The sequence below is a fragment of the Spathaspora passalidarum genome, assembly GCF_000223485.1.
Source record: "Spathaspora passalidarum NRRL Y-27907 unplaced genomic scaffold SPAPAscaffold_1, whole genome shotgun sequence".
In the NCBI taxonomy this organism is placed as follows: domain Eukaryota; kingdom Fungi; phylum Ascomycota; class Pichiomycetes; order Serinales; family Debaryomycetaceae; genus Spathaspora; species Spathaspora passalidarum.
Window position 1 is genome coordinate 1,837,303 of NW_006767425.1, and position 21,593 is coordinate 1,858,895.

Below are 21,593 nucleotides of genomic sequence, written 5' to 3' on the forward strand. Positions count from 1 at the left end.
CTAATGTTTTAAATTCGCAGCTTAAAAATCCCTGTAAGGCAATTCATTATCTTGGCAATATTTTTTTCTAATCTTGAAAATGCCTTACGAGAAAAATTGACCTTCTCCAAACTTTAATTTTAACAGTTCTTCCAAAAACAACTACATACACATACAACTGTTAAAACAACAAAATGGTGACATACAGAGATATTGTACCTATTGGTACTGGATTGATTATAGCAGCTTCTAGTTTTGGTCTTGGAGTTGTGTACTCCTCTTGGCCCTATGATGTCAATACCCTTTGGAGATATGAAGAAGGAGCAATTGATGTTTCAATTGCCCATTATCAACAATGGGCCAACTCTCCAATGTACATCCATTATACATTACAAGCTGTTGCTGGATTGGGTCTCCTTGGATGTTTTATCAAGTTGTACAAGCCAAATGAAGATGCAAAATATTTTGAATATGGTACCTTGGGTTTATTGATGGTTGGTTTAATTATCTACTTAACTAACTTAAGAACTGGTATCAATTCTTGTATCACTGGTAATTGGGGTGAAGTTGATGCTGCCACTGGAGTCAATGTCATGGCTGCTTCTCAAGTCATGATTGTTTTTGCCCTTGTTGGTGTTTTGGTATTACAAGCAGGATTATACTATGCTGAATGGTATGAAAACAAATTAAAGGAAGAATTCTACAAAGAAGAGGCTGCCGAAGCTGCCGCTGCTGCTGAAAAGCAAGCTAAGGAAGAAGAAGAAGTTCAGGCTGAAACCCAAGAAAATGCGGAGACTAGTGGAGCAGCTCGTAAGACCAAACAAACTGCTAGAAAGAGAAAGTCATAGACAATTCAACCAGTAAGTTTATCTATTTTTATGGGTATTTGTAAAATTATTGTTTACCATCTGGATTCTATATAGTCTTGTATAACACCTACAGTAATAACATTTTATTGACATTTCCGCACGACCTTTTTTTTTCTTTTCGCAGGGATCCAATTAGGATACCAGAAGATCCAATTATCCAAAGAGAAAAAAAATCAAGAGGAAGCATTGGAATAGACAATACCATAGTCCTCTGATTCAATATAAATAACACATAATGGCTGCACATCAGAAAGTTTATGGAGATTACCCAGTATACTATAAGAATCCAATCAGGGTATGTTTTGATTTTGTTTACGTTTCAATTGTGGTGATTGTAAGGGTGTATTGAGATTTTCAAGCAGGATAAATATACTGAACTGGGAACTCGCAAAATATGCCCAGCCAACCCAGAAACACTTCTAGAATGCTACTAACAACATTTTATAGTGGGCTCGTTATCACGCTCATACCAAGCCACATTTCGTATTTGCTGTATTTTTCGCAGTTAGTGCTCCAGTATTATTGTTGTTGACTCCATTAAGAAGAAAGTTCTTATATGACGACCACACTCCACTTCCATATGTTTACCCTCTCCCAAATAGACCTAGAGATAAAAACTTGTCTGGTTATGATGATTAGAGAAAGGGGAAGTTCAGTGAAAAACTTGTTATGATAGTGTTTTTTTTGGATACGTGCATTATAAATGGGAACAGAAAATAAGGGCCCTTTGATATTCTATTTCTCGTTACTTTGAGGCGTGTTATAGTATATTTTATATAAAGTAATTCTTATTTCATGTTATTTATAGCAGACGTAATGGTCGCTTTGTAGGTCGTGCAAAACTCTCAAATTCTATTGCCAAAATTTTTTTTTTTTTGCTCGTAGGAGTACTTCTGACTATGAAAAATTTTCGTACTTTATTTAGAGCTAGTTGTAGTTGCACAATATAGATCCAAATGAACAGGCTAGCATTCTATATCAGGCCTCTTGTAAGACCACAACCAGTAGCTTGGACAGCTGCGAGAAGTCTCTCACAAACTACACCATTATTTTCTTTGTTTGGTAATGTTACATCTCCAAAAACAACCGACAAAGCTGAACAAGAACAGAAGGGTCAGGAAATTCTTAATTCTGAAGGAGAAATCGATATCGATAAAATCACAGTAGAAAATGACACTGATTTACAAAAGTTTCATGCTGAAAGAAATAAAAAGGATAGAATTTCCATCGACAAGTACATAACACCATTAAAATTGGAACTCTTCAATAAAGTTGTTGAAGAACATGGATTTTACAAGAATGGACAAGTTGTTCAGCATGATGGTAAAACTTTCAAATTAAACTTGACTCCTAAAGAAATTGAACTTTTGGAACCTTCAGTATACCTTGAATCAACCAGAATCAAATCCTCCATGAAAAAGGCCACTCAAGTTAACAGATTTGTTAGAGGACTTGATGTTAAGACTGCTATTAACCAATTGCATTTCAACCCAAAGAAGATGTCAACTGAATTAGAAAAGTTATTGAAGGAAGGTTTGGAGCAAAGTACTAAATTAGGATTAAATCCTGACGGAATGTACATTCACAGTTTATGGACTGGTAGTGATGGTCAATGGCCATGGAGAATGGATTTCAAAGGTAGAGGTAGAGGTGGTATAATTCTTCATAGATACGTTCACTTAAAGTGTATTTTGAAATCAGAACAAACCAAAAAGAGATTAGCATGGGAAAAACAACAAAAGCAACTTGCATCTAAGCCAAAGATGTTCTTAGTTAACGAACCATTAAATTTCAGCGTCAGACCATGGTACAAATGGTAAATGATATATATATATACATAGAAACCTGTACATACAAAATATTAAACAATAATTTTTTGCTTGGAGCGCGTTACCTCTGTAAACTAGTTTGACTGTGTTTCATATGCATATCAAGCTGGTTCTATTTATATATCGTCTGAAAAATATATGACGCAGTATCAAAGCTAAAAAAAAAATCCCTTTGAACACAAAACACATTCTCGTGACCACTGGGATAACCAGTAATTGACAGGGGGAATTTCGTAATCCTTTGAAACAAGGAATGAAAGACAAAAAAAAGAAACACGAATTTAACTTATTGTATGTGGTGGCAGACAGAGGGGTAGTTGCTCCTGTACAGATCCTCAGGAGTTAAATCCATAGAAGTTAAGTTGACTGATTATGAAGATGAATAAATATCATACACAAGAGTTTTTTTTATTTGAAAACGTGTTGACTACAAAGTGGTAAGATCGCAAGGTTAGATGCTAACGCATAATTCTCGGTATATTACCCAATCGGCTTGGCCAACTCCGGGTGAGCTAATCTTGGGTGCATGAAATTCTTGTCCAGAATTGAGGCTGGGATGCAGAACTTTAAACTTTGACGGAATCATATGTAAGCCGAGAAACTCCAACGAACACCCACAGAGAAAATGCATGTCGGACGCTTTAGGTTGTCTGCTATTTAGGCTGCCTATTAACCTTATTGAAATACTCCAATGTAATAGCTAGTTCAAGTTCTTGAGTCTTATTACTTTCAACCTGTAACTTTTTTTTTGTGGTTTGTTTCTTATTCATATTTGATTTTACAATTTGCGTCCTAATTGTATGTGTCTGCATGTTTATTTTTATTGGCTTGCCTTTACAGTCATTTAAAATGTATTTTTATTTTTTTTTTCTCATTTATATTGGTTGCATGTAAAAAAAAAATATTTTTATTCCGTCTTTGTTATACGAATTAAAATAGGATAAAAACGCTTTGTCTATATGCAGTTTATTAGTGTTTTTGTGGTCTCAATTTATTATTCCCTTAATTGTTTGTGGTTCCTTTATTTTTGGTTGCCTTATCTCTGGGGGAGGAGTCTAGATCAAGTGTAGTTAACTACCGATTCTAATTGCCTTGGCCCGAGAAAAACAATAATGTAATAGTAAGAATAAACACAACAAAAATAAAAATGACCGAAAAAACAAGGACAACTCTTTGTGCATGCAGCCCCCAACCCAAAAATCTCTCATTAGTCTGAAACGTACAAGAAAGAAAATCCAAAAAAAAAAATTGTTATCATGTATAAATAAACTAACTTTCGCTGGAGGGGGGATGATGGGATTTATTTGAATTTGGATTGTTTTAAAGTTTTTTTATTGTTTCTACTTCGAGATACTACCCATTCTGTTTTCTAATTTTGTACTGACACAGGCTTGTATAAGTTCAATCTATATCTCAACTACTTTTACATCCCCGTAAGAGTTTCAATTCGAGTCAGTTTCTTATAAAGAGAAGAAATTAAAAAAAAAATAAAAAAAAAAGTTTGAAATCACGCACTTTCAATAACCCACCTTACCCCCTTTAGCAAATTACTACTTTTTAACGCTTAGAAAATCTCATTAAGTCATATATCGGCGACTACAATGGGGTTAAGATGCACCAACTACTTTGAGAACTCAAAGTATGAAAGCCCGGACATACAAATCATCACCTGTAAAGGCTGTTCCTCACATTTATGCCTTTCTGACTTAATATTATCAGACAATTTTAATGGAGCAAGTGGCCCGGCGTATTTGGTAGACAATTTGATTAATATTGAGTTTAATTTAAAGAGTGAAGAAACTCCCATGAAGACTGGAGTATATTTAATAAACAAAATCAAATGTCATCAATGTAAAAGTCCCCTTGGTTGGTATTATAAGAAGTCATACTCTTGTGCAGAAACGTACAAGGAAGGTAAATTTGTCATTGAAAAGAATTATATAAAATTTGTTGATAACCATACGACAATGAGACTATTGATGGAAAGAGCGATGAAAAACAGGTATAGAAGACGACTTTCTAGTGTATCCACACTTTCGGTGGACGAACTAGATTCAATAGGGGATGACAAACCCAGCACACTTCATTATAGCCAAGCACCACTAATCAAGGGGCTAGATACAGATCATACTGGTACCAATAAAAATAATTTTAATTTCTTTACCTATCAAATTAAAAAGAGAAGATCGTCATCATCTGATTATCGTCAAGGAGGAATATTTTTGAACAGGCTAAGATTACCACAACCAAAAGAAGAGGAGGAAGAAGAAAACACTAATACTAGCAGTACAGCTAGTATGACAGGTACTCCAGCAACAGCTCATTTAACTCCGACTACAATTAATGCTGGTCAATCTGGTGCCACCGCTCCGCCTGCAACAAGAACCAGACGAAGTGTGGGGTCAATTGTTGATGACGACGACGACGAAATACTTGTAGATGCTTAGTATATGCAATAGGCGTGCTATAACTTTTGTTGGTTTTATATGTTTCATGATTTTATATTTGGTATTATAGTGGTTCCTACTGGTTTGGTGGTTTTTATAATCCTTTTGGTTTTTTGGTTTGTTAGGGTGGGTTGTTACACGGAGAGGCAAATCCGCGTTGCTTTGCGATTCGGCGTGCGTTTTTTTTTTACTTGTACGGCTTGGCTTTTTCTCATACAGGCCCACCCGCCCCTCATTATCTTGGTTAGTTATTTTTGGTCATAATTAATTTTGTTGTTTTTGTCCGTATCTTTTTGTTGGTTATACTTTAGTTTGCTTACAACATTGGTTATTCCTTTTTTTGCTCTGTCCTTTTTCTTTTCTATTTTATTTAGCATTTGTAGTTTTGTCTAGGCAAATGTTTATTTCTGAAAGATATGAAATAAAGAAATATCAATACGTAAGTCGTGTGCTGTAACTGTGTTGACGATGTGCTGTCTCCTTAAACGACAACCTTCGGATTTTACCAAGTGGGGTGCAAAATTGCAACAATACAAATCCCGCACTAAAATTGATAGCAAATCGGAATTCTAGCAAAAAAAAAAAATAATAAAAAATAAATATAAAAAATAATTAAGAAAAAGGTGTCACGAAATTAACCAATTTGGTAGCATCAATTCGCAGTTAATTGAAACCACCACACCTTTTTTTGTGCAGGTGTGCCATGGGTTTTGCAGGTTTTCTAGATTACAGAGGTTTGCCTCTATTTTTTTTTTTTAGCATTTGCTACATAAACGTTATTTTCACAGGATGACTCGCCATCACTTTTGAAATATGAAATTCTCAATTTTGATAAAAGAGGGTGCTCGATTGCCGGTGAATTTCTTAATGTGAACTTTGACATTTCTTTTCTTATTGTATGGCAATCGTGATGTCAACAAAGGCATGTGGGTTGATTGTCTACAGATCTAGACTGTGGCGATGAAATCTTTCAAGCCGCATTCGGTTGAATTTCGCTCACATCGGGCTAGATTTTGATATGAACGTGATAGGCCATGGTCGCATGTAAACGCATTGCATGATCTGACAGAGTATTATTTTACACTAAATTAGTTATGCAAAGTTAGTTTATATTATGCAGCTATAGTTTACACTCTTCTCTTTTTCACAGGAGTTCCGTTTGCTTCTTCAAATTTCCTCTTCTTACTCTTTGGTGTTAATTTAGTATAAACCAACACATAAGCAGAAGGATCAGATAATGCAACTCTTTCCTCAATACGGTTAATATACTCGTCATCATAAGTACACCAAGTTACACCATCCGGTTGAAGACAATGGGCAACATAATGTCCAGACAGAATTGATCTTCCTTCATGCACAATAACCGACACCAATCTATATTTAGCAGTAATATCTCCCTCGGTATATTGATCAAGATCGAGGTATTTACTATACCTAATTGATTGCTTGACTTTTGAAGATGAGTTTCCATTGAATTTGAAACGCTTTAAATGAATAGTCAAAGTTTCGGGCGCTCGGTTAATCACGGAAACCTTGTTGGCTTGGGTATGGGAATGACACGTTTCACAAAAGTATCCCGAATCCTTCAAGTTAGAATCAACTTTAATCAACTCATTACTGAAAAATTCACGAATCGACTTTTCAATCAGATATTTAGAAGATGGATCGCCCTTAGATTTTCGTTTGTTTAATCCAAGTGATAAATCATAAAACTCTTGTTTGGTTTCGGAAACATTATTACATTTGGAACAGGTGATTCTTTGGTGTAAAAGTCCACCGAAAATATCATAAATGATGGATTCTTGTAACTTCTTCCCCTTTGGTGTACTATCTTCTTGAAGTCTTGACATAAGTGACATAAAATATTCATGGGAATCTTCTTGTTGCCATTCACTCATCATACAATTAATGTCGTCTAGTCTTGAAATTATTTTCCTAGGGTTAACATATTTAACAGGTCTCTTGTCATAGCCCCACATTTTACGGGATAATTCAGCCAATGTATGACTAACACTTCTAGGTTTTAAAACATTATTGTATTTACCTTGGGATATGTCATTGAGATAATGTTGTACTGCAGGGATGTGAAGGAGTGATTGAATTGCTGAGTTCATATAACAAGTAACACCTTGGTTTAATAATCCAACTGGAGGTTTTCTTTTGGCTAATTCTCGCCAGTTCTTGTAAATGCGGGTAGAATTATTAGATCCACGGTCATTTGGATCTTGATTTATGTCATTATATTCGATCTCTTGCTTTTGGATGGATTTTTCGGTTGTTTCTTCTTCTGGAGATGTAGGTGGTGTGCTAATTGACTTTACTGCAGGCACACTCTCACTAGATTCATCATCTTCATCTTCTTCTTCTTCCTCTTCGTCTTCGTCTTCATCTTCATCTTCATCTTCTTCCTCATCGTCGCCAGTATTGATTAATTGGTCAACTTTCAAATCATGTTTTAATCGTTCCATATCTTCTTCTTCGTCAATAGCTTCTTCCGATGAAGGCGATGATGAGTCTACTGGAGAACTTTCTTCAGATGTGGTTTGTTTGAAATCATCGTCTTCTTCTTCGTCGTCTTCATCGTCAATTTCAGAAACTGCATTAGACTGCTCCTCGTCTTTTTCTTCTTCATCCACTCCTTCGTCATCTTCTTCTTGACTTTTTGTTTCAGCTTCACTAAATCCCGTAAACGGGGACTCGGAAAGGTCTTCACCTAAATCCTCATCTGTTTCGGTGGCAGGTGCAGGTGGTGGTGTGGGAGTTCCACCAAATGGAACTCGTTTGTACAATGAAAAAATATTGCTTAGTATGCTAGACGTGGTGCTGGCCTTTTGTTTCTTTACCGGAGGTTCTTCCACTTTATCTTCCTTTTGTTCTTGCTGTTGTTTCTGAATTTGTTGGAGTTGCAACTTTCTCTTGCGTTTCTTTTCTTGTTTAGTAAGAAATTTTTTTCCTGTATATGCCGCGACTGCCTCTTGGAAAGATTTTGGTTTTGTAGGAGACGAAGTAGCAGACTTCGGCGATGATGCAGGATTAGCAGTGCTTATTGAAGGTGTCATTGTATGAGTAGATTTGTCGTTCGACAATACTATGTAAGATGCAGGAATGGATGGAGATGTAGAAGATGACTTAAGTTCAAATTGTTTAGCGGGAACAAAACGTAATGGCGCTGAAAGGTATCTATCAAGGATTGGATTGAGGGATTTGTCAGATGAAGGTTTATTGTTGTTTGAAGGAGTGACAGTTGATGGGTGTATCATTTATATATGTGTATGTGATTCGTTGTGATATATGGACGTATTGAACTCCCTATCGGCTGTTGGTTAACGTATCTGATATTTTATTATGTTGTGTTTATTCGACTTTTTTTGCCCTCCTTGCTTTTTTTTTTCGCAATGAGACAATCAGGCTGAAAAAGAAGGAGAAAGATTTTTCCTGTTAGTGAAACAATGTATGCGACAACAAGATGCAATGAGGAAAGAAATTGCAATTAAATATATGTCAGACTTAAACTCAAAATGCAAATACACGTTAAGAATATTTTGGTGGTGGTGAGTAAAATGTTTCACAGCTAGACTTGCAGATTTTACTTGTGTGGTATGTGGGTTTGGAAATGTCTGCAGTTGATTCTCCCTCTGTAGTCCAAAAAAAAACATAACCAAAAATTTAAAAATATCGGTGCAAATTTTCTACATCAACTCAAAAAAAAAAGAAACGAAAATTTTTCTGCAAAGAGGTACTGCATAATGGGTGTTCCATATTCATTGTATCTATAGACTATTTTGTTTTGTTGATTCACTAAACGCGTATTTGCCTCGATTAGACATGATGCTATTGTGATTACCAAGATTCATTCCGTTTCATTACTTTACTGCACAAGGTTGGCCAACTCTTCGATTATTTCACGCGTAAGAGTAAGAATATTGTTGCGAAAATCTGCTCATTTGCAATTAGTGGGAATCGTTCGACACAAACACGTGTATGTTGCAACCTATTTAACTTTGGCATTACCTCTACATAAACAATCTTTCTTGTATTTCCAATGTGATCAAATCATACACTTCTCGTTGCCCTATACCGGTAGCCAATTGAGCAAGTTCTTCTAATCTACTAGCACGAACTCGGGATTCTTCTCCAGATAATCGAGTTGTTGGCGTAGACATACCAGCATAAGGATTAGGTTTGAATGGACTGAATGACTCCGGTATAGGCATACGTCCACGAGGACCACGTATTTTTCGTAAAGAACGAGCTTCATCAGCCAAAAAACGTGAATTTGGATTTCCACTAGATCCGCTATCCAGTGGAGTAATAAAAAAGCTAGCGTTAGAACCACTACCACTACTTGTTGGCATATTAGGGGTACTAGTTCCACGATTGACGTTTGGCCTTGGATCATTCCCAACATCACCACTCCAGCCCAGTCTGGATAATTTCGATTCCCGAGTTAATCCCTTAGCTGAATTCCACCTTTGGTTTTTTGGTCTACGCTCTGGAACCGCTCCACTACCAAATCCAATAGGTTCATCCTTTGATCCCGGTCTCCTTATTCCTGAAAATCTATTGAACGCTAATGTAGCCTCATCTACCTCGTAATGGTGTCCATCATCATCATAATCTTCTTCTTCTTCTTCGTCTTCTTCCACCTCTTCTGGTTGTTCAACCTCATCATCACCATCCTCTTCGTTATCTTCTTCCTTCTCTTTTTCTTTTTCGTCCCCTTCCTGCACTTGTTCAATTCCCATTAGCTCATCTCCTGCATTAACACTTCCACTACCCATGGACGCAACATCTTCTCCATCAGAAATACCCCGGCTATCATTCTCTAAATCACTTTCATCCATAACTTCATCCTCACTCATTTCAACCAACCGACTTCGCCTATTTCTAGCATTCTTCTTATCTTGTGTTTTGGAACCTTGAGCCAACAATTTAGTATAAATAACATCCTCAAAATAGGACTCAAACTTCCTAGGAACCAAGAAATCAATTGGAACTTTATGGTTGTTTAGTTGTTGAATTAATGTAAACAAATATGACTTTGTAGAGCTTGAGTCATTTCCGTTTGATACTAAATCATAATTACTCACTAGGTCCATAGATTTGATATACTTGTTTTTCTTCGTAACTTTCACTATATTATCATCTGATTGTTCCTTCAAAAGACTGTTTAACCAAGTAATAGAATCTTCAAATTTCAACATTTGGATTATACTTTCATCAACATCACTACTGAAAATTTCAATATCTAATGGATAATACTTGTCGAAATGACTTCCAAAATCCTTTCTCTTTGCCTTGGGTATATTAACTGCAGGTTTAGACAGCAAATGGCTACCATCCAGAGTAGGAACGTAATTCTCGGGAAACGTTCTAAATGCACCAATCTCAACTTTGCCTTGCTTCACAGTTTTGATTGGATCAACCACAATGGCAAGATATGGATCCTGAAATCCCTGATTCAAACTTTGAGTACTCACATCAATCCCAGAAAGCCAGCATCCATACCCCGGGTGGGAATGGTACCACCCCACGATATTCTCATTCCTGCCAGTGATCTTCTTATTCATCTCCAAATATTGAACCATATATTCATAAGCTTCTGCCTGGGCATTCACACGGGTCTCTGTGCCCTCCACAGGCAAAGCATATACATCCATAATGATAATCGCTCCAGAAATGACTTTCCCAATCAACATCCCCATAACTTCAATGTTACCTCCTGATTGGGCATGGATTGTCATCTTCACAAGGGCAAGCGATGAAATGTAACAGGTTGAAAAGTAATGAGGATCGGCTTTCCATGGTCTACTCTTGGCTAACGCTGGTGCTACAGGTGGGATATTGTAGAATTTGGTTGCATTTGAGGTGCGCGGTTTGTCGGTGATACCTAAATCATACAAGTCGACTATCTTGGTACCTTTGATTTTAGCATTATTATTCGATTGCAATGCTGTTGCTAAATCATGAAAGCACGGCATAGCTATTGATCGTGGATTAGTATGGAGTGTGGAATATCAATTGATGGTTGAAATTTGTATGCCTCCACTTTCTGTTGATAAGCTTTCCTTATTTTTTTTTTTGTTATACTCTAATTTATTTTTACCAATACAAATTTTATATACAGTATACACCTCTTTTTTTTTTGTTTCTCATTTACCGCAAATTTTTAGCAACTATACCTAGCAATGCATATCAAACTAAGTCTTCTTTTCATTAGAAGCAATTTCAGATTCGCTAGGATAATACATATAATTTGGAATAGCGAATGATGCATGAGTGCCACTGGTAGGTGGATAATCGCTAGGATCATAAGTAGGGTAGTATTGCTGATAAATATTATAATAAGGAGCAGGACCTGGTGCATTTGTAGCTGAACCCACCCCTTGAGCGGAATGACCAATTGGAACACCATTACCAGAACTACTGCCAGCAGCAAAATTGGCCATTAAGTCATTATTTGGAAAATAATAGAAAAGAGGATAGCCAGAGTTATTAATGTTGGAACCTCTGCTATTATTATTCATAGCCTTGTGGTCATACTTGTTTCCACTACCACGGCTACCACTAGCTTCACTTTTTCCATCCAAACTTCTCTTGGATTTGAAGTCTGATATATCTCGGCTAATACCAGGATATCCCTTGAATGGGGATTCACCATGAAGACCTAATTGGGTGGGGTTGGATGCCAGCCAGGTGTAATAATCATTCTTCTTGCTGTCAAAAGATTTACTTCCAGGTTTGCTAGGGTTATAGTTGGACCCGCCATACGCACCACTATTATTATAACCTGAACCATATGATCTCTTGAATGAATTATAGTGTTTCCCATTGGAATACTTTCCTCCAATTCTGTTAAAACTCTTATTGAATGTATTTGAAGGATAGTGGTTAAACTTGGGTTTGGATATTTCAAACTGAGTTTTGCTTGTGTGAAATCTAGAACCTTCAGTCGCTCTACTTGGAGTAGCCAGCAATCTTTTTGTTAGATTAATTGGTGGTGGGGCCAATGCTACACCAAAGGGGGTGGTTTTAGCGACAGGCGAATGTACTTCACGGTATTGGACATGCATGGTTTTGCCACAAAACATGGAATGGTTTTCTCTTTCAACAGCACTTGCAGCACTACTTTCCTTTTTGAATTTAATAAAGGCAAAGGTGTTATTTGGCTTTTTCACTAAATTCATTTCACTGATAGTACCATGACGTTCAAACCTATCTTGGAGCTCATTCTCTTCAACCTCAGAGTTTAAATGGCCAACAAAAACTGAGTACTTGTCAAACTTCAATTTTTCCAAGTTTTCATCATTGTCATCGCTATGCAGAGAATATTGAAAAGTTACGTGGTTCCTAGCATTGCTCTTGTCGATATTTTGAGCCCAATCAACACGATAAAGGTTTTCTTCAGTCAAATTGGCAAACGCCCTAATTGCATCATCCCGATAGACAAATTTACAAAACCAGTTTCTGTAACCTCTAGATGCAATTCCAGACGAGAAAATTTCTCCCTTGGAATTACTTGGGACTAATTCTTCAATTTCACCAAAAGCACTTAACCTCTCACGAATAAGTTCTTCAGTGAGAAATGATTTTGAGCTGATGAATAAAGTACGATTAACCTTGGCCGCTTCACATCGAATGTTTCTACCATCTAAGAGAGAATTGTGACCCTCTTCAATTGCCAACTTTGAATCTTCATCTTTAGTGTATTGAACAAATGCATATGGACGATTACAGGTATCTCTCAAAACCTTTACTGTTGCTAGTTTCCCCCATTGTTGAAAGTGTTCAGTGACAGAAATGCATAATTCATCATCAGTTTTGTTCGAACATAAGCTGGCAACAAAGACACAGGCTGAAGGACGTCCTCTTATGATGTCATGATCACCTTCACTTAAGCTTTCCACAGACTTCAACTCTTTGCCACTAAGTACTTGAGAGTTTTCAGAGTCACTATCTTCACTGCTAATATCGTCACCACCAAGACTGCTAGAAACAGAGCTAGTATCAACATGATTAGCTCCTACTGTTGAGTATAATGAATTGATGTTCTTTCTAGGGGAATTACCTGATTCCACAGCTTCTATAGCTTCAATATTAGTACTGGAAAAGCTTTCACAGGAACTTGATACTGTTTGTGTATCTGGTTTCCTCAGTTGTTTAGACTGCATGTGTAAGTAGTAGGTAAGGTTTATTTAGATAGCTACCTGTAGATTGATTGGAAGTGTGTTGTTGTGTACTTGATCAGTTTGGAATGTGGTGACAAAGAACGTCAGCGTTAAAATTTGGTTGCAAATAAATTTACACTGCGGAGAAAAAGTAAACAAGGAAAAAAAAAAAAGGCGTGCTTTAATCTATTAAAATTTATATGCTAATTAAATGAATCCCTTGGTACTATCTGCATCTGAACTGGATTCGTCAGAGCTTTCTTCGTCATCTGAATTTTCTACAGTCTTTACAACCTTTGATTTTTTCTCTACTTCTTCCTCTTCTTCACTTTCCAACTCTTCGTCAGAGACTTCTTCTTCAGAATCGTCAGAATCTTCCAGTTCTTCCATAATTTCTTCACTTGAGCTTTCTTCACTTCCAAAAAATTCGTCCAAACTTTGTAATTGGTACGGTGTCTTTGGAGCAGAAGTTGTTTGTGTCTTTCCGTGGACAAATTGGTCAGATGATATTGCATTAACAGGGACAGGGCTTGGTGATTTTCTTCTGTTATCATTGGAGGAAGAAAAGAAAGCCGGGTTTTGTACATTCTTAACAGGAACCTCTTCTCTTATACTTGCTGGAGGAATAAGTGCTGTATCAGATGTCCATTCAGTTGCGGTAAAGTACTCATGTAACTTAGTAGACATAACATCGTCAGTATCATCATTTCTACTTGCGTTTATAAATGGAACCAGTTTGGGAACTTGCAAAAATAGACAAGCTAATTGGGCTTGGTTAGTTCCAGTGTTTAGTAAAACATTAAACATCCTAGCACGATCCCTGGTATCATAGGATGAATCGTATTTGGCCAATTGTAATGCATGTTGAAACATTTTGTATTCAACACTATTAGACAATTTTTCATTGACATAATCTTGGTTATTATCCCCAGATTCATTTTTGAGCTTTATCAACTCATAGGAGAAGATTTTGCAAGCAAGGACAAGAATTTGGTACCTTACTGGTTCCGATTCATTTACAAATGACTTGAGTAGGATTCTCAATATATCTGAAGCAAATGATCCACTTTGTAAGTCTGAATATTCACCAATAGTCCAAATTATGCTAGCTTTTGCATCATCCTCAAGATCCACAGAGGGATCTTGCAAAATTAAAGACATTCTATATGAAGTTTTTAACACAGCCTCCTTATCCTCACTATTCCTACTCTCGCTCTTTTGTTGTATCAAATAACGAACCACTTTCAATAATTCATTCAATGTTTCTCCATTGGCGTCTTTAATTCTTGCCAAACACCATTTTAATATCGTAGTGCTCCAAGCAGGGGAAATTTGTGAGCATTTTCCAATGGCTCTGATTGCTTCTTTCTTAACCTCGTTATTTGGGTAATGTAAAGCGTAATACTTTAATTCCTCAAGGATATACTTGAAGTTATCTTCAATGGCAATTGTTGATAATATATTCAACTTGCTGTTGGCTACTTTGGTCAGATCTGATGGCATCACATAGAATTTCTTGTAGAACGGACTTAACATTTTGTCCTTTTCACTGATCAAGGCAATTGTTTGCAATGCCGAGAGCGATACCTGAGAGTCATCGTATGCTGTACCTATTCTGACTAATATTTTATCAAGGTGGAAATCTTTGAATGTTATAGGAGGAGCAAGTAAATAAACTGATTTTGCCAAACTTAAAATCACATTTTCGGAGCTTGAGAAGGTTAAGGACTTCATGGAATCTAAAAATAGTTGTAAATCCTCATCAAATGATACATCATAGTCCTGGAATGGAATCTGGCTTATATCATCGGGAAAATCAAGGATTTGACCATCCTTCAGGTATAATTTTGGTCTAGGGAGAAACTTCCGACTATACTCTGTAAGTAAGTCAATAACAAGGGACTGTGACCATTCATCAAACTGAGAAAGCAAATTGCAGAATCTTCTGAAATTGCCATGGATAGGAGCCCATATTTTGGTTTCAGAACCCAAGTCTGCTCTAATTTTATAATATGTCTTAATCGCGGATGAAACAACCACAGCGTCGGAATCTGCCAATAAATCTGTCAAATGTTCCACTAGTTGCTTCTTGGAATCTCTAGATATGCTATACGCTTTACCTATCGAGATTGCAGTTGCTGATCTTACCAATGGTGAATGGTCCTTTGACGTTCTCTTTATACACACCATAAGGATAGGGATAATTGAGCTGATTCTAATTCCAGACAATGATCTAATGGAATTAGCTCGACTGACAGGATTCTTATCATTCAAAGATCGTTGGATGGAATTAACAGCAAGTAACGCAGTGTCAGGTTCCGCTTCAGCATATTTTGTCAAGTAGATGAGAACTAGTTGCCTCACCTTCACATTACTATTGGTTACATTCTTAACAACATCAGCAAAGTAGGGTAATCCATCTTCACCTCGTGATATCAAGGATATGACACATTTCATACCATTTAGTATTTCTCTATCGATTCGTGAATTTAAGAGCTTGGAAATTTCCTGTGGTCTCAACGCACTTGGTGTATCAGTCAATCGAGCTGAAGCAGACACTGCTGCCTCAATTGTTAGCTCCTTGGCTGACTCTATCATGGATGATATCTTCGAAAAGGAATCAGCCATTGTTCTGGGGACGGGATCTGGCTATGTTATGGTGTGGTTTTTGGTATCTTGTTGTCAAATCTTGCTTCAAATTTAGTTGACCGAAAAAAAAAAATTTGTATGCGAAATTGGTCCATACAAAAAAGCCTTCGACTTTTCTATAAGATTATACTTTAACTACATAATTATACATTTTTCTATTGATTCTTCCGTCTTTTGTTTAATTTGTTAGCAGCTTGTTTCATTCTCTTTCCCAAATTAACCTCTTTCCTCGATTGGACAAATTCCTGAGAAAAGAACTCACCAATAGTAGACTGTGTACCATCAGCTTTCTTTCGATTCATATCTCTGATTAGAGGAATCATAACCTCGTCGACTCTTTCTTGACTCCAGTCAACATTGAACATCAAGAATGACCTAATTTGATCTAGATTTGGTACTCCCCATTTGAATTCAGTTTTGTCTGAGTCCACCTCAGGATAGAGGTATGCCCGTGAAACAGCTTCATCAGGAAAGCTATCAGGTAAGTAAAGCTTACCATTCTTGATTCTCGTAAGTAATGACTTTCTTAGAGCATTCAAATCGTTATTGGATTTGACTGTTTTAGTATTATCATCAAACCAGTCCTTGAAACCTTCCAATGATTCAAACTCAGCAAGAATTTCCATGGCCAACACAGGACCAATTCCTTTTATTCCTTCGGTATAATCACTTCCTAATAGTAATGCCAATTCAATCAATTTATCTCGTGATAATCCAACTTTTGCTTCGATATCATCTTTGATATAACACTCAACATATTGCTTTTGATTAAACATATTCTTATAGACATGATCTCCTCCAAATAACAAGCAATCACTATCGTCAGTAATAATACCATCAACCAATCCAATCTTTAAAAGCTCGGCACACTGAGCTTCAGCCTCCATAGGAGCAGTAATGTAGGGTATTCCAAATCTTCGAAGAAGTTCTTGGACATCATTAATCATAGTTTCTGTAACTTCATCACTATCCCTCTTTGCTTTTTGTAATTTTTCTTGTAATAATTGTTCTTCAGTGATCCGTGTTTCCAAAGAAGAGATCGGAACAGTATGGGTAGCTTTGATTTGATTTTTCAAGATTTCATGATCAAGCTCTTCAATCTGTAATTGCTGGACCAACTCATCTTCGTCTTCTTTTTCGAAATCATAATCTATAACTGCTGCTTTCCTTGTTCCGTTTTTTTCAGGCTCTTCTATGGAGGGTGGCTTCTCGATATGAGGAATGACCGATGCAATTTCTTGAATTTCTTCATCACTTTTATCATCCTCTGGTTCATGTTCTTCTAAATACTTCTTAGCTTCATGCCACGGAATCAAACCCGCTTCTTCCTCTTTCTTATTCTGTTGGTGATCGAATGCATTATAAGAAACAAACCTTTCGTTATGAGGATTTAATGTCCTTTGAACTTCATCCCTAAACCAACTTGGCAACTCTCGTGGTGGTTGCTCCTTGGGGCTGGTGACTTCTACGACCTCACTCTCGTCATCTTCGATAATGTTGGTAATCTGAACTTCTAGAGAGTTTTCAGGTTCTTGTTCAACTTCATCATCATCTTCCTCTGCGATTTCAATTGTTTGTTTGCTTTGGATAGGAGGGTTCTGGATCACTGGTTTAGTCTGATCTTTCTTTAACTCAATCCTTCCAGTTTCACTAACATCAGGATTAAACAAAAACGATCTTCCCAAAGTTCCCGTTTCATGGACAAGTCTATTAGTATTGTCGGGGCCAATTTTCTTCTTTTCTTCTCTATTTGACGAAAATAAAATCGAGCTACCAAAATCGAGATTAAAAGTATCAGTGTCGTCCTTATTTTCTGGATCTGTTCCTGTCAAAGCAGAGACATTGAGCATTTCAGCTTCCTTCTCTTTGGACAAAAAGTAATCCTTCTTTGATTCTTCAATTGCTTTATCTAATTCTTCTTGATTGAAACCGTCAATTGATGTGGGCACTGTCGACACATGATCCAACGGTGGTTCACTTTCATATTGATCGTATATTGACTTCACAAGTGCAAACTGGAAATCTTTTTCTTCTTGAGTTTCTGGTGCTTCAGCTTTAGCCAATGGAACATCTTCAAAATCTGAATCACTATCTGAATCCGCCTTGGAGTTAATAACTTCACTCCTTGATTGGGGTTGTGCAACTTCATTATATGCTTCAACGTCCCTGGTAATATCATCTTCAGGATCATCTAGGGAAATTGGATTTTCAGCAGATGATTCTTCCTTCAGTAAAGCCAAGGTCCAACCGTCTTCATTTTTCACTAGTGCATACCTACGGTCTTTATCTCCGGCAATACGTTTGGTTGCATTACCATCTTCTCCCATCCCAGCAACATTCATTAACTTTTGAGTGTAAAAGTTACGTCGTTGTACTTGCTGGATTTGAAACTTGGAAAAGTCCATACTATTAGGGAATAACTCTTGCAATTGTTCCTTTTGATACCCCATTCTCAATCTCGATTTCAATCTTAGATGAGACAAAATCATGTATTGAGTTGCCTTGGGAAGCATTTCAAACTCTTTTGACTTGGGATCAACTTCATTTATGTTAATACCGTCAACATGGTCAAAATCTTCATATGACTCCATAAATTCTTCTTCTGGCATTATTCTGGTATCATCCTTGTAAACTTTGAATTCAGTAAGATTTGGAAGGTCGTATTCGTCCTGTTTTCTGAACTTGATGGAAGATGGAGTTGGTGCTCTGTCCGGGAGTGTAATTTCTCCTTTTCGTTTTTCAAAGGTGATGGGTAAATCCTCAAGAAAGACGAGTTCTTCTTCTTCTTCTTCTTCGTGAGATCTTGTAGTTATTGGGTTATTTCTCTGGCTCTTGACTGCATTTTCTGCCTGTCTTTGTATTTGTATAGCCAAAAGTTTTTGTGCTGTTTCCCTGGTGGTTTCTGCCTTCTTCAACCTTCTATTCTTTCTAGCATTAATAGTCTCTCTCTTTAAAACTGGGACACCTCCATCAAACACAAATATCGGCAAGATGCCAAAATACAACAATTTGCAAATTCGCCTAAAGAACCCAATTATATGTGACAGTGGCAACGAGTTTCCTTCCTTGTCGCGTACAGCCTTAAGAAACTGATAGATCCAAATGGAGGCGTCAACCGCTAGTTTCTTTCTTGAAAGTGCTTCTAGTCGAACTGGTCTGGCAGTAGGTCCCACTATATCCCATAATGAATGTACACCCATGCTATTGTGTGTCTAATGAAGGGCATTGCCTTTGTGTTAAGAGACAAGCAAGTTTCTGACAATAGATTTTTTTTGGTTGTAAATGTTTTGGGTGATAATTCAAACGGTCCGCTATAACCAGTGTTACACAATACCTGCGCGGACCGGCTGAGCTTTTCTTCTGCTGAATCCCCTCCCCCCGCGCTATTGTGTCCCTCTGCGTCCACGGCTAATCAATTGATTAGGAATTTCAAAAATATATAAATGGATCAAGATCTCAATGGTTTCTTGTTCTTTTAACAACCTCAACAAACTAGTAAGAATGTCTAAGGAATTTATGAAATATCCTTCGAGAAGATCAACTGTATACTCCCATAAGGGAATCGTATCATCTACACAACCGTTGGCCAACGCAATTGGATTGAAGATCTTGGAAAAAGGTGGAAATTGTGTTGATGCTGCGGTTGCAGTCTCTGCGGCTTTAGTCGTTACCGAGCCTGCTTCAACTGGTATTGGTGGTGATTGCTTTGCATTGTATTACAAGTTGGATGACAAGAAAGATCCCAAGAGCGGGAAAGTGTTGGGATTGAATGGATGTGGTCGTGCTGCACAAAATGTCACTCCTCAAGATGTGTGGAACGAGCATAATGGTGGTAAACCCATGGCTAGAATTCCCTATACTTCAGTGTTTTCAGTTACTGTACCAGGGGCAATTGCTGGGTGGTACGATGCATATAAGAAATGGGGGTCTGGTAATCTTGACTTTGGTGAATTGCTTGAACCAGCTGCACTTTTGGCCGATCAAGGTTTTCCAGTGTCGGAATTGGCCAGTAGAGCATGGAGAAATTCAGTTCCTAAATTAACCAAACAGAATCCTAATGCCAAGGCTAATCCTTTTATTGATGATAATGGTCAAGGGCCTGCTGAAGGTGACTTTGTCAAAAATGCTCCAGTTGCAAAATGTTTACGTTTAATTGGAAAAGAAGGTAAAAAGGCATTTTATGAAGGTCCAATTGCTGAGGCTATTGTTAAAACAACAAATGCCAGAAATCACAAATTAAGCTTAGATGATTTCAAGAACCATACTTCAACCTTTGTAGATCCAATTAAGCTTCAGTTTCAAGATCACAAGGTTTGGGAAATTCCTCCTAATGGACATGGATTAGTTGCATTGTTAGCATTGGGAATTATTCAAGAGTTGCACAATTCAAAAAAGATTGACTTGAAAAAATTGGAACATAACTCTGCTGAGTACTTGCATATTTTGATTGAAGCATGCAAACTTGGGTTTTATGATTCCGATGAATATGTCACTGATCCATCATTCAAAGATATTCCAATTGACGGATTATTGAGCTCGTCTTACTTGCAAAAGAGATCTGAGCTCATAAGCCAAGATAAGATTATTGATGGAGATACTATGTCCCATGGTGTTCCTGATCCAAAATATAAATCTGATACAGTTTACTTCACTGTAAGTGATTCAAATGGAGAAGCGTGTTCATTCATTAATTCAGTATACGAAGGATTCGGTTCTGGTATTTTGGTTGAAGAGTTTGGATTTTGTTTACAAAATAGAGGTTCCAATTTCAACTTGACTCCTGGTAATAGCAATTGTTTGGAAGGTGGGAAACGTCCATACCATACTATTATTCCTGGAATGATTACTAATCTGGATGATTCGTTATATGCATCATTCGGGAACATGGGAGGCTTTGCCCAACCTGTATGTCATGTACAACATGTTTTGAATTTAACCTTGTTTGGAATGACCCCGCAACAACTGATTGATTCTCCTAGATTTGTCTTGAATTCAAATAACGATGATGACGCTGATAGAGGAAGAGGTGCAGATGGGCCAGTACGTACTCCAATTACAGTTGTTCAATTGGAAGAAGGTATTGATGAAGAGGTTATTTTAAAATTACGTTCTTTGGGACACGAAGTTCAAGTGTTGAAGGGCTATTCCCGTCAGACAGTTGGAAGAGCCCAGATTATAAAGAACGTCTCCAAGGATGGTACTTTGGTTTATGCCGCTGGTTCAGATTTCAGAGGCGATGGAGCTGCTGTACCGTTCATTTGAAATTTTTAACCATCTAGATATTTATTAGATATAAAAGTAACTAGTTTATAAATTTATGTACCCGATATTGTTAAAGGCCATGCGATAGCAATTGAAATTTAAAAAAAAATTTTTTTTTTGCAGTAACAAAAAAGATGGAGACAACTTACATAGTAGCGATACTACGCAATAATACATGCTCGGGTCGGAAGCGCCATTTTTCAAGTTCCACTATGGATAAAATGGTGTACTAGGATCATAGCCTTTATTAAAATGCCTCTATAAATAAGTGAAAAGCCACCATTGATTTCATTGTCTGTCGGCTGTAACGTTTATGGAAATCCGATTTTTATACGTACTGCATATATACTACCCGAGGAAATACCGCAACTTTGCATGAACCCTGCTGCA

The 21,593-nt window shown here is 37.1% G+C and overlaps 11 protein-coding genes across 11 annotated transcripts; 5 read left to right on the plus strand and 6 right to left on the minus strand. All coding sequences in view use genetic code 12, as the record gives it.

The window, feature by feature from the left end:
- Positions 1-108: 108 nt before the first annotated feature.
- On the plus strand, positions 109-3,601 carry SPAPADRAFT_69713 (mitochondrial 54S ribosomal protein uL22m; the record flags this gene model as incomplete). The annotated part of the gene is made up of 2 exons (XM_007372830.1): positions 109-1,143; positions 1,296-3,601. One exon carries the CDS (start codon positions 1,805-1,807, stop codon positions 2,666-2,668), a length of 864 nt encoding a protein of 287 aa, XP_007372892.1.
- On the plus strand, positions 140-945 carry CSH3 (Csh3p; the record flags this gene model as incomplete). The annotated part of the gene is made up of 1 exon (XM_007372831.1): positions 140-945. The coding sequence occupies one exon, from the start codon at positions 174-176 to the stop codon at positions 825-827; it is 654 nt and encodes a 217-aa protein (XP_007372893.1).
- SPAPADRAFT_58726 (uncharacterized protein) lies at positions 1,052-1,656 on the plus strand (the record flags this gene model as incomplete). The annotated part of the gene is made up of 2 exons (XM_007372832.1): positions 1,052-1,143; positions 1,296-1,656. 2 exons carry the CDS (start codon positions 1,084-1,086, stop codon positions 1,485-1,487), a joined length of 252 nt encoding a protein of 83 aa, XP_007372894.1.
- A 677-nt stretch (positions 3,602-4,278) lies between the features above and the next one.
- MOH1 (Moh1p) lies at positions 4,279-5,124 on the plus strand (the record flags this gene model as incomplete). Its single annotated transcript, XM_007372833.1, has 1 exon — positions 4,279-5,124. One exon carries the CDS (start codon positions 4,279-4,281, stop codon positions 5,122-5,124), a length of 846 nt encoding a protein of 281 aa, XP_007372895.1.
- Positions 5,125-6,251: 1,127 nt separating this feature from the next.
- DOT4 (ubiquitin-specific protease) lies at positions 6,252-8,183 on the minus strand (the record flags this gene model as incomplete). Its single annotated transcript, XM_007372834.1, has 1 exon — positions 6,252-8,183. One exon carries the CDS (start codon positions 8,181-8,183, stop codon positions 6,252-6,254), a length of 1,932 nt encoding a protein of 643 aa, XP_007372896.1.
- A 684-nt stretch (positions 8,184-8,867) lies between these two features.
- SPAPADRAFT_58729 (uncharacterized protein) lies at positions 8,868-10,411 on the minus strand (the record flags this gene model as incomplete). Its single annotated transcript, XM_007372835.1, has 1 exon — positions 8,868-10,411. One exon carries the CDS (start codon positions 9,903-9,905, stop codon positions 9,138-9,140), a length of 768 nt encoding a protein of 255 aa, XP_007372897.1.
- On the minus strand, positions 10,323-11,105 carry JAB1 (COP9 signalosome catalytic subunit; the record flags this gene model as incomplete). The annotated part of the gene is made up of 1 exon (XM_007372836.1): positions 10,323-11,105. A coding segment is annotated over one exon (783 nt), but the record flags the coding sequence as incomplete, so codon positions are not given.
- Positions 11,106-11,324: 219 nt separating this feature from the next.
- Positions 11,325-13,295, minus strand: SPAPADRAFT_53729 (uncharacterized protein; the record flags this gene model as incomplete). Its single annotated transcript, XM_007372837.1, has 2 exons — positions 11,325-11,482; positions 11,543-13,295. The coding sequence occupies 2 exons, from the start codon at positions 13,293-13,295 to the stop codon at positions 11,325-11,327; spliced, it is 1,911 nt and encodes a 636-aa protein (XP_007372899.1).
- Positions 13,296-13,499: 204 nt separating this feature from the next.
- Positions 13,500-15,920, minus strand: SPAPADRAFT_48476 (uncharacterized protein; the record flags this gene model as incomplete). The annotated part of the gene is made up of 1 exon (XM_007372838.1): positions 13,500-15,920. One exon carries the CDS (start codon positions 15,918-15,920, stop codon positions 13,500-13,502), a length of 2,421 nt encoding a protein of 806 aa, XP_007372900.1.
- On the minus strand, positions 15,768-19,168 carry RAD2 (ssDNA endodeoxyribonuclease; the record flags this gene model as incomplete). The annotated part of the gene is made up of 2 exons (XM_007372839.1): positions 15,768-17,446; positions 17,549-19,168. 2 exons carry the CDS (start codon positions 19,139-19,141, stop codon positions 16,097-16,099), a joined length of 2,943 nt encoding a protein of 980 aa, XP_007372901.1.
- A 178-nt stretch (positions 19,169-19,346) lies between these two features.
- Positions 19,347-21,297, plus strand: ECM38 (Ecm38p; the record flags this gene model as incomplete). The annotated part of the gene is made up of 1 exon (XM_007372840.1): positions 19,347-21,297. The coding sequence occupies one exon, from the start codon at positions 19,443-19,445 to the stop codon at positions 21,201-21,203; it is 1,761 nt and encodes a 586-aa protein (XP_007372902.1).
- Between the last annotated feature and the right edge of the window lie 296 nt (positions 21,298-21,593).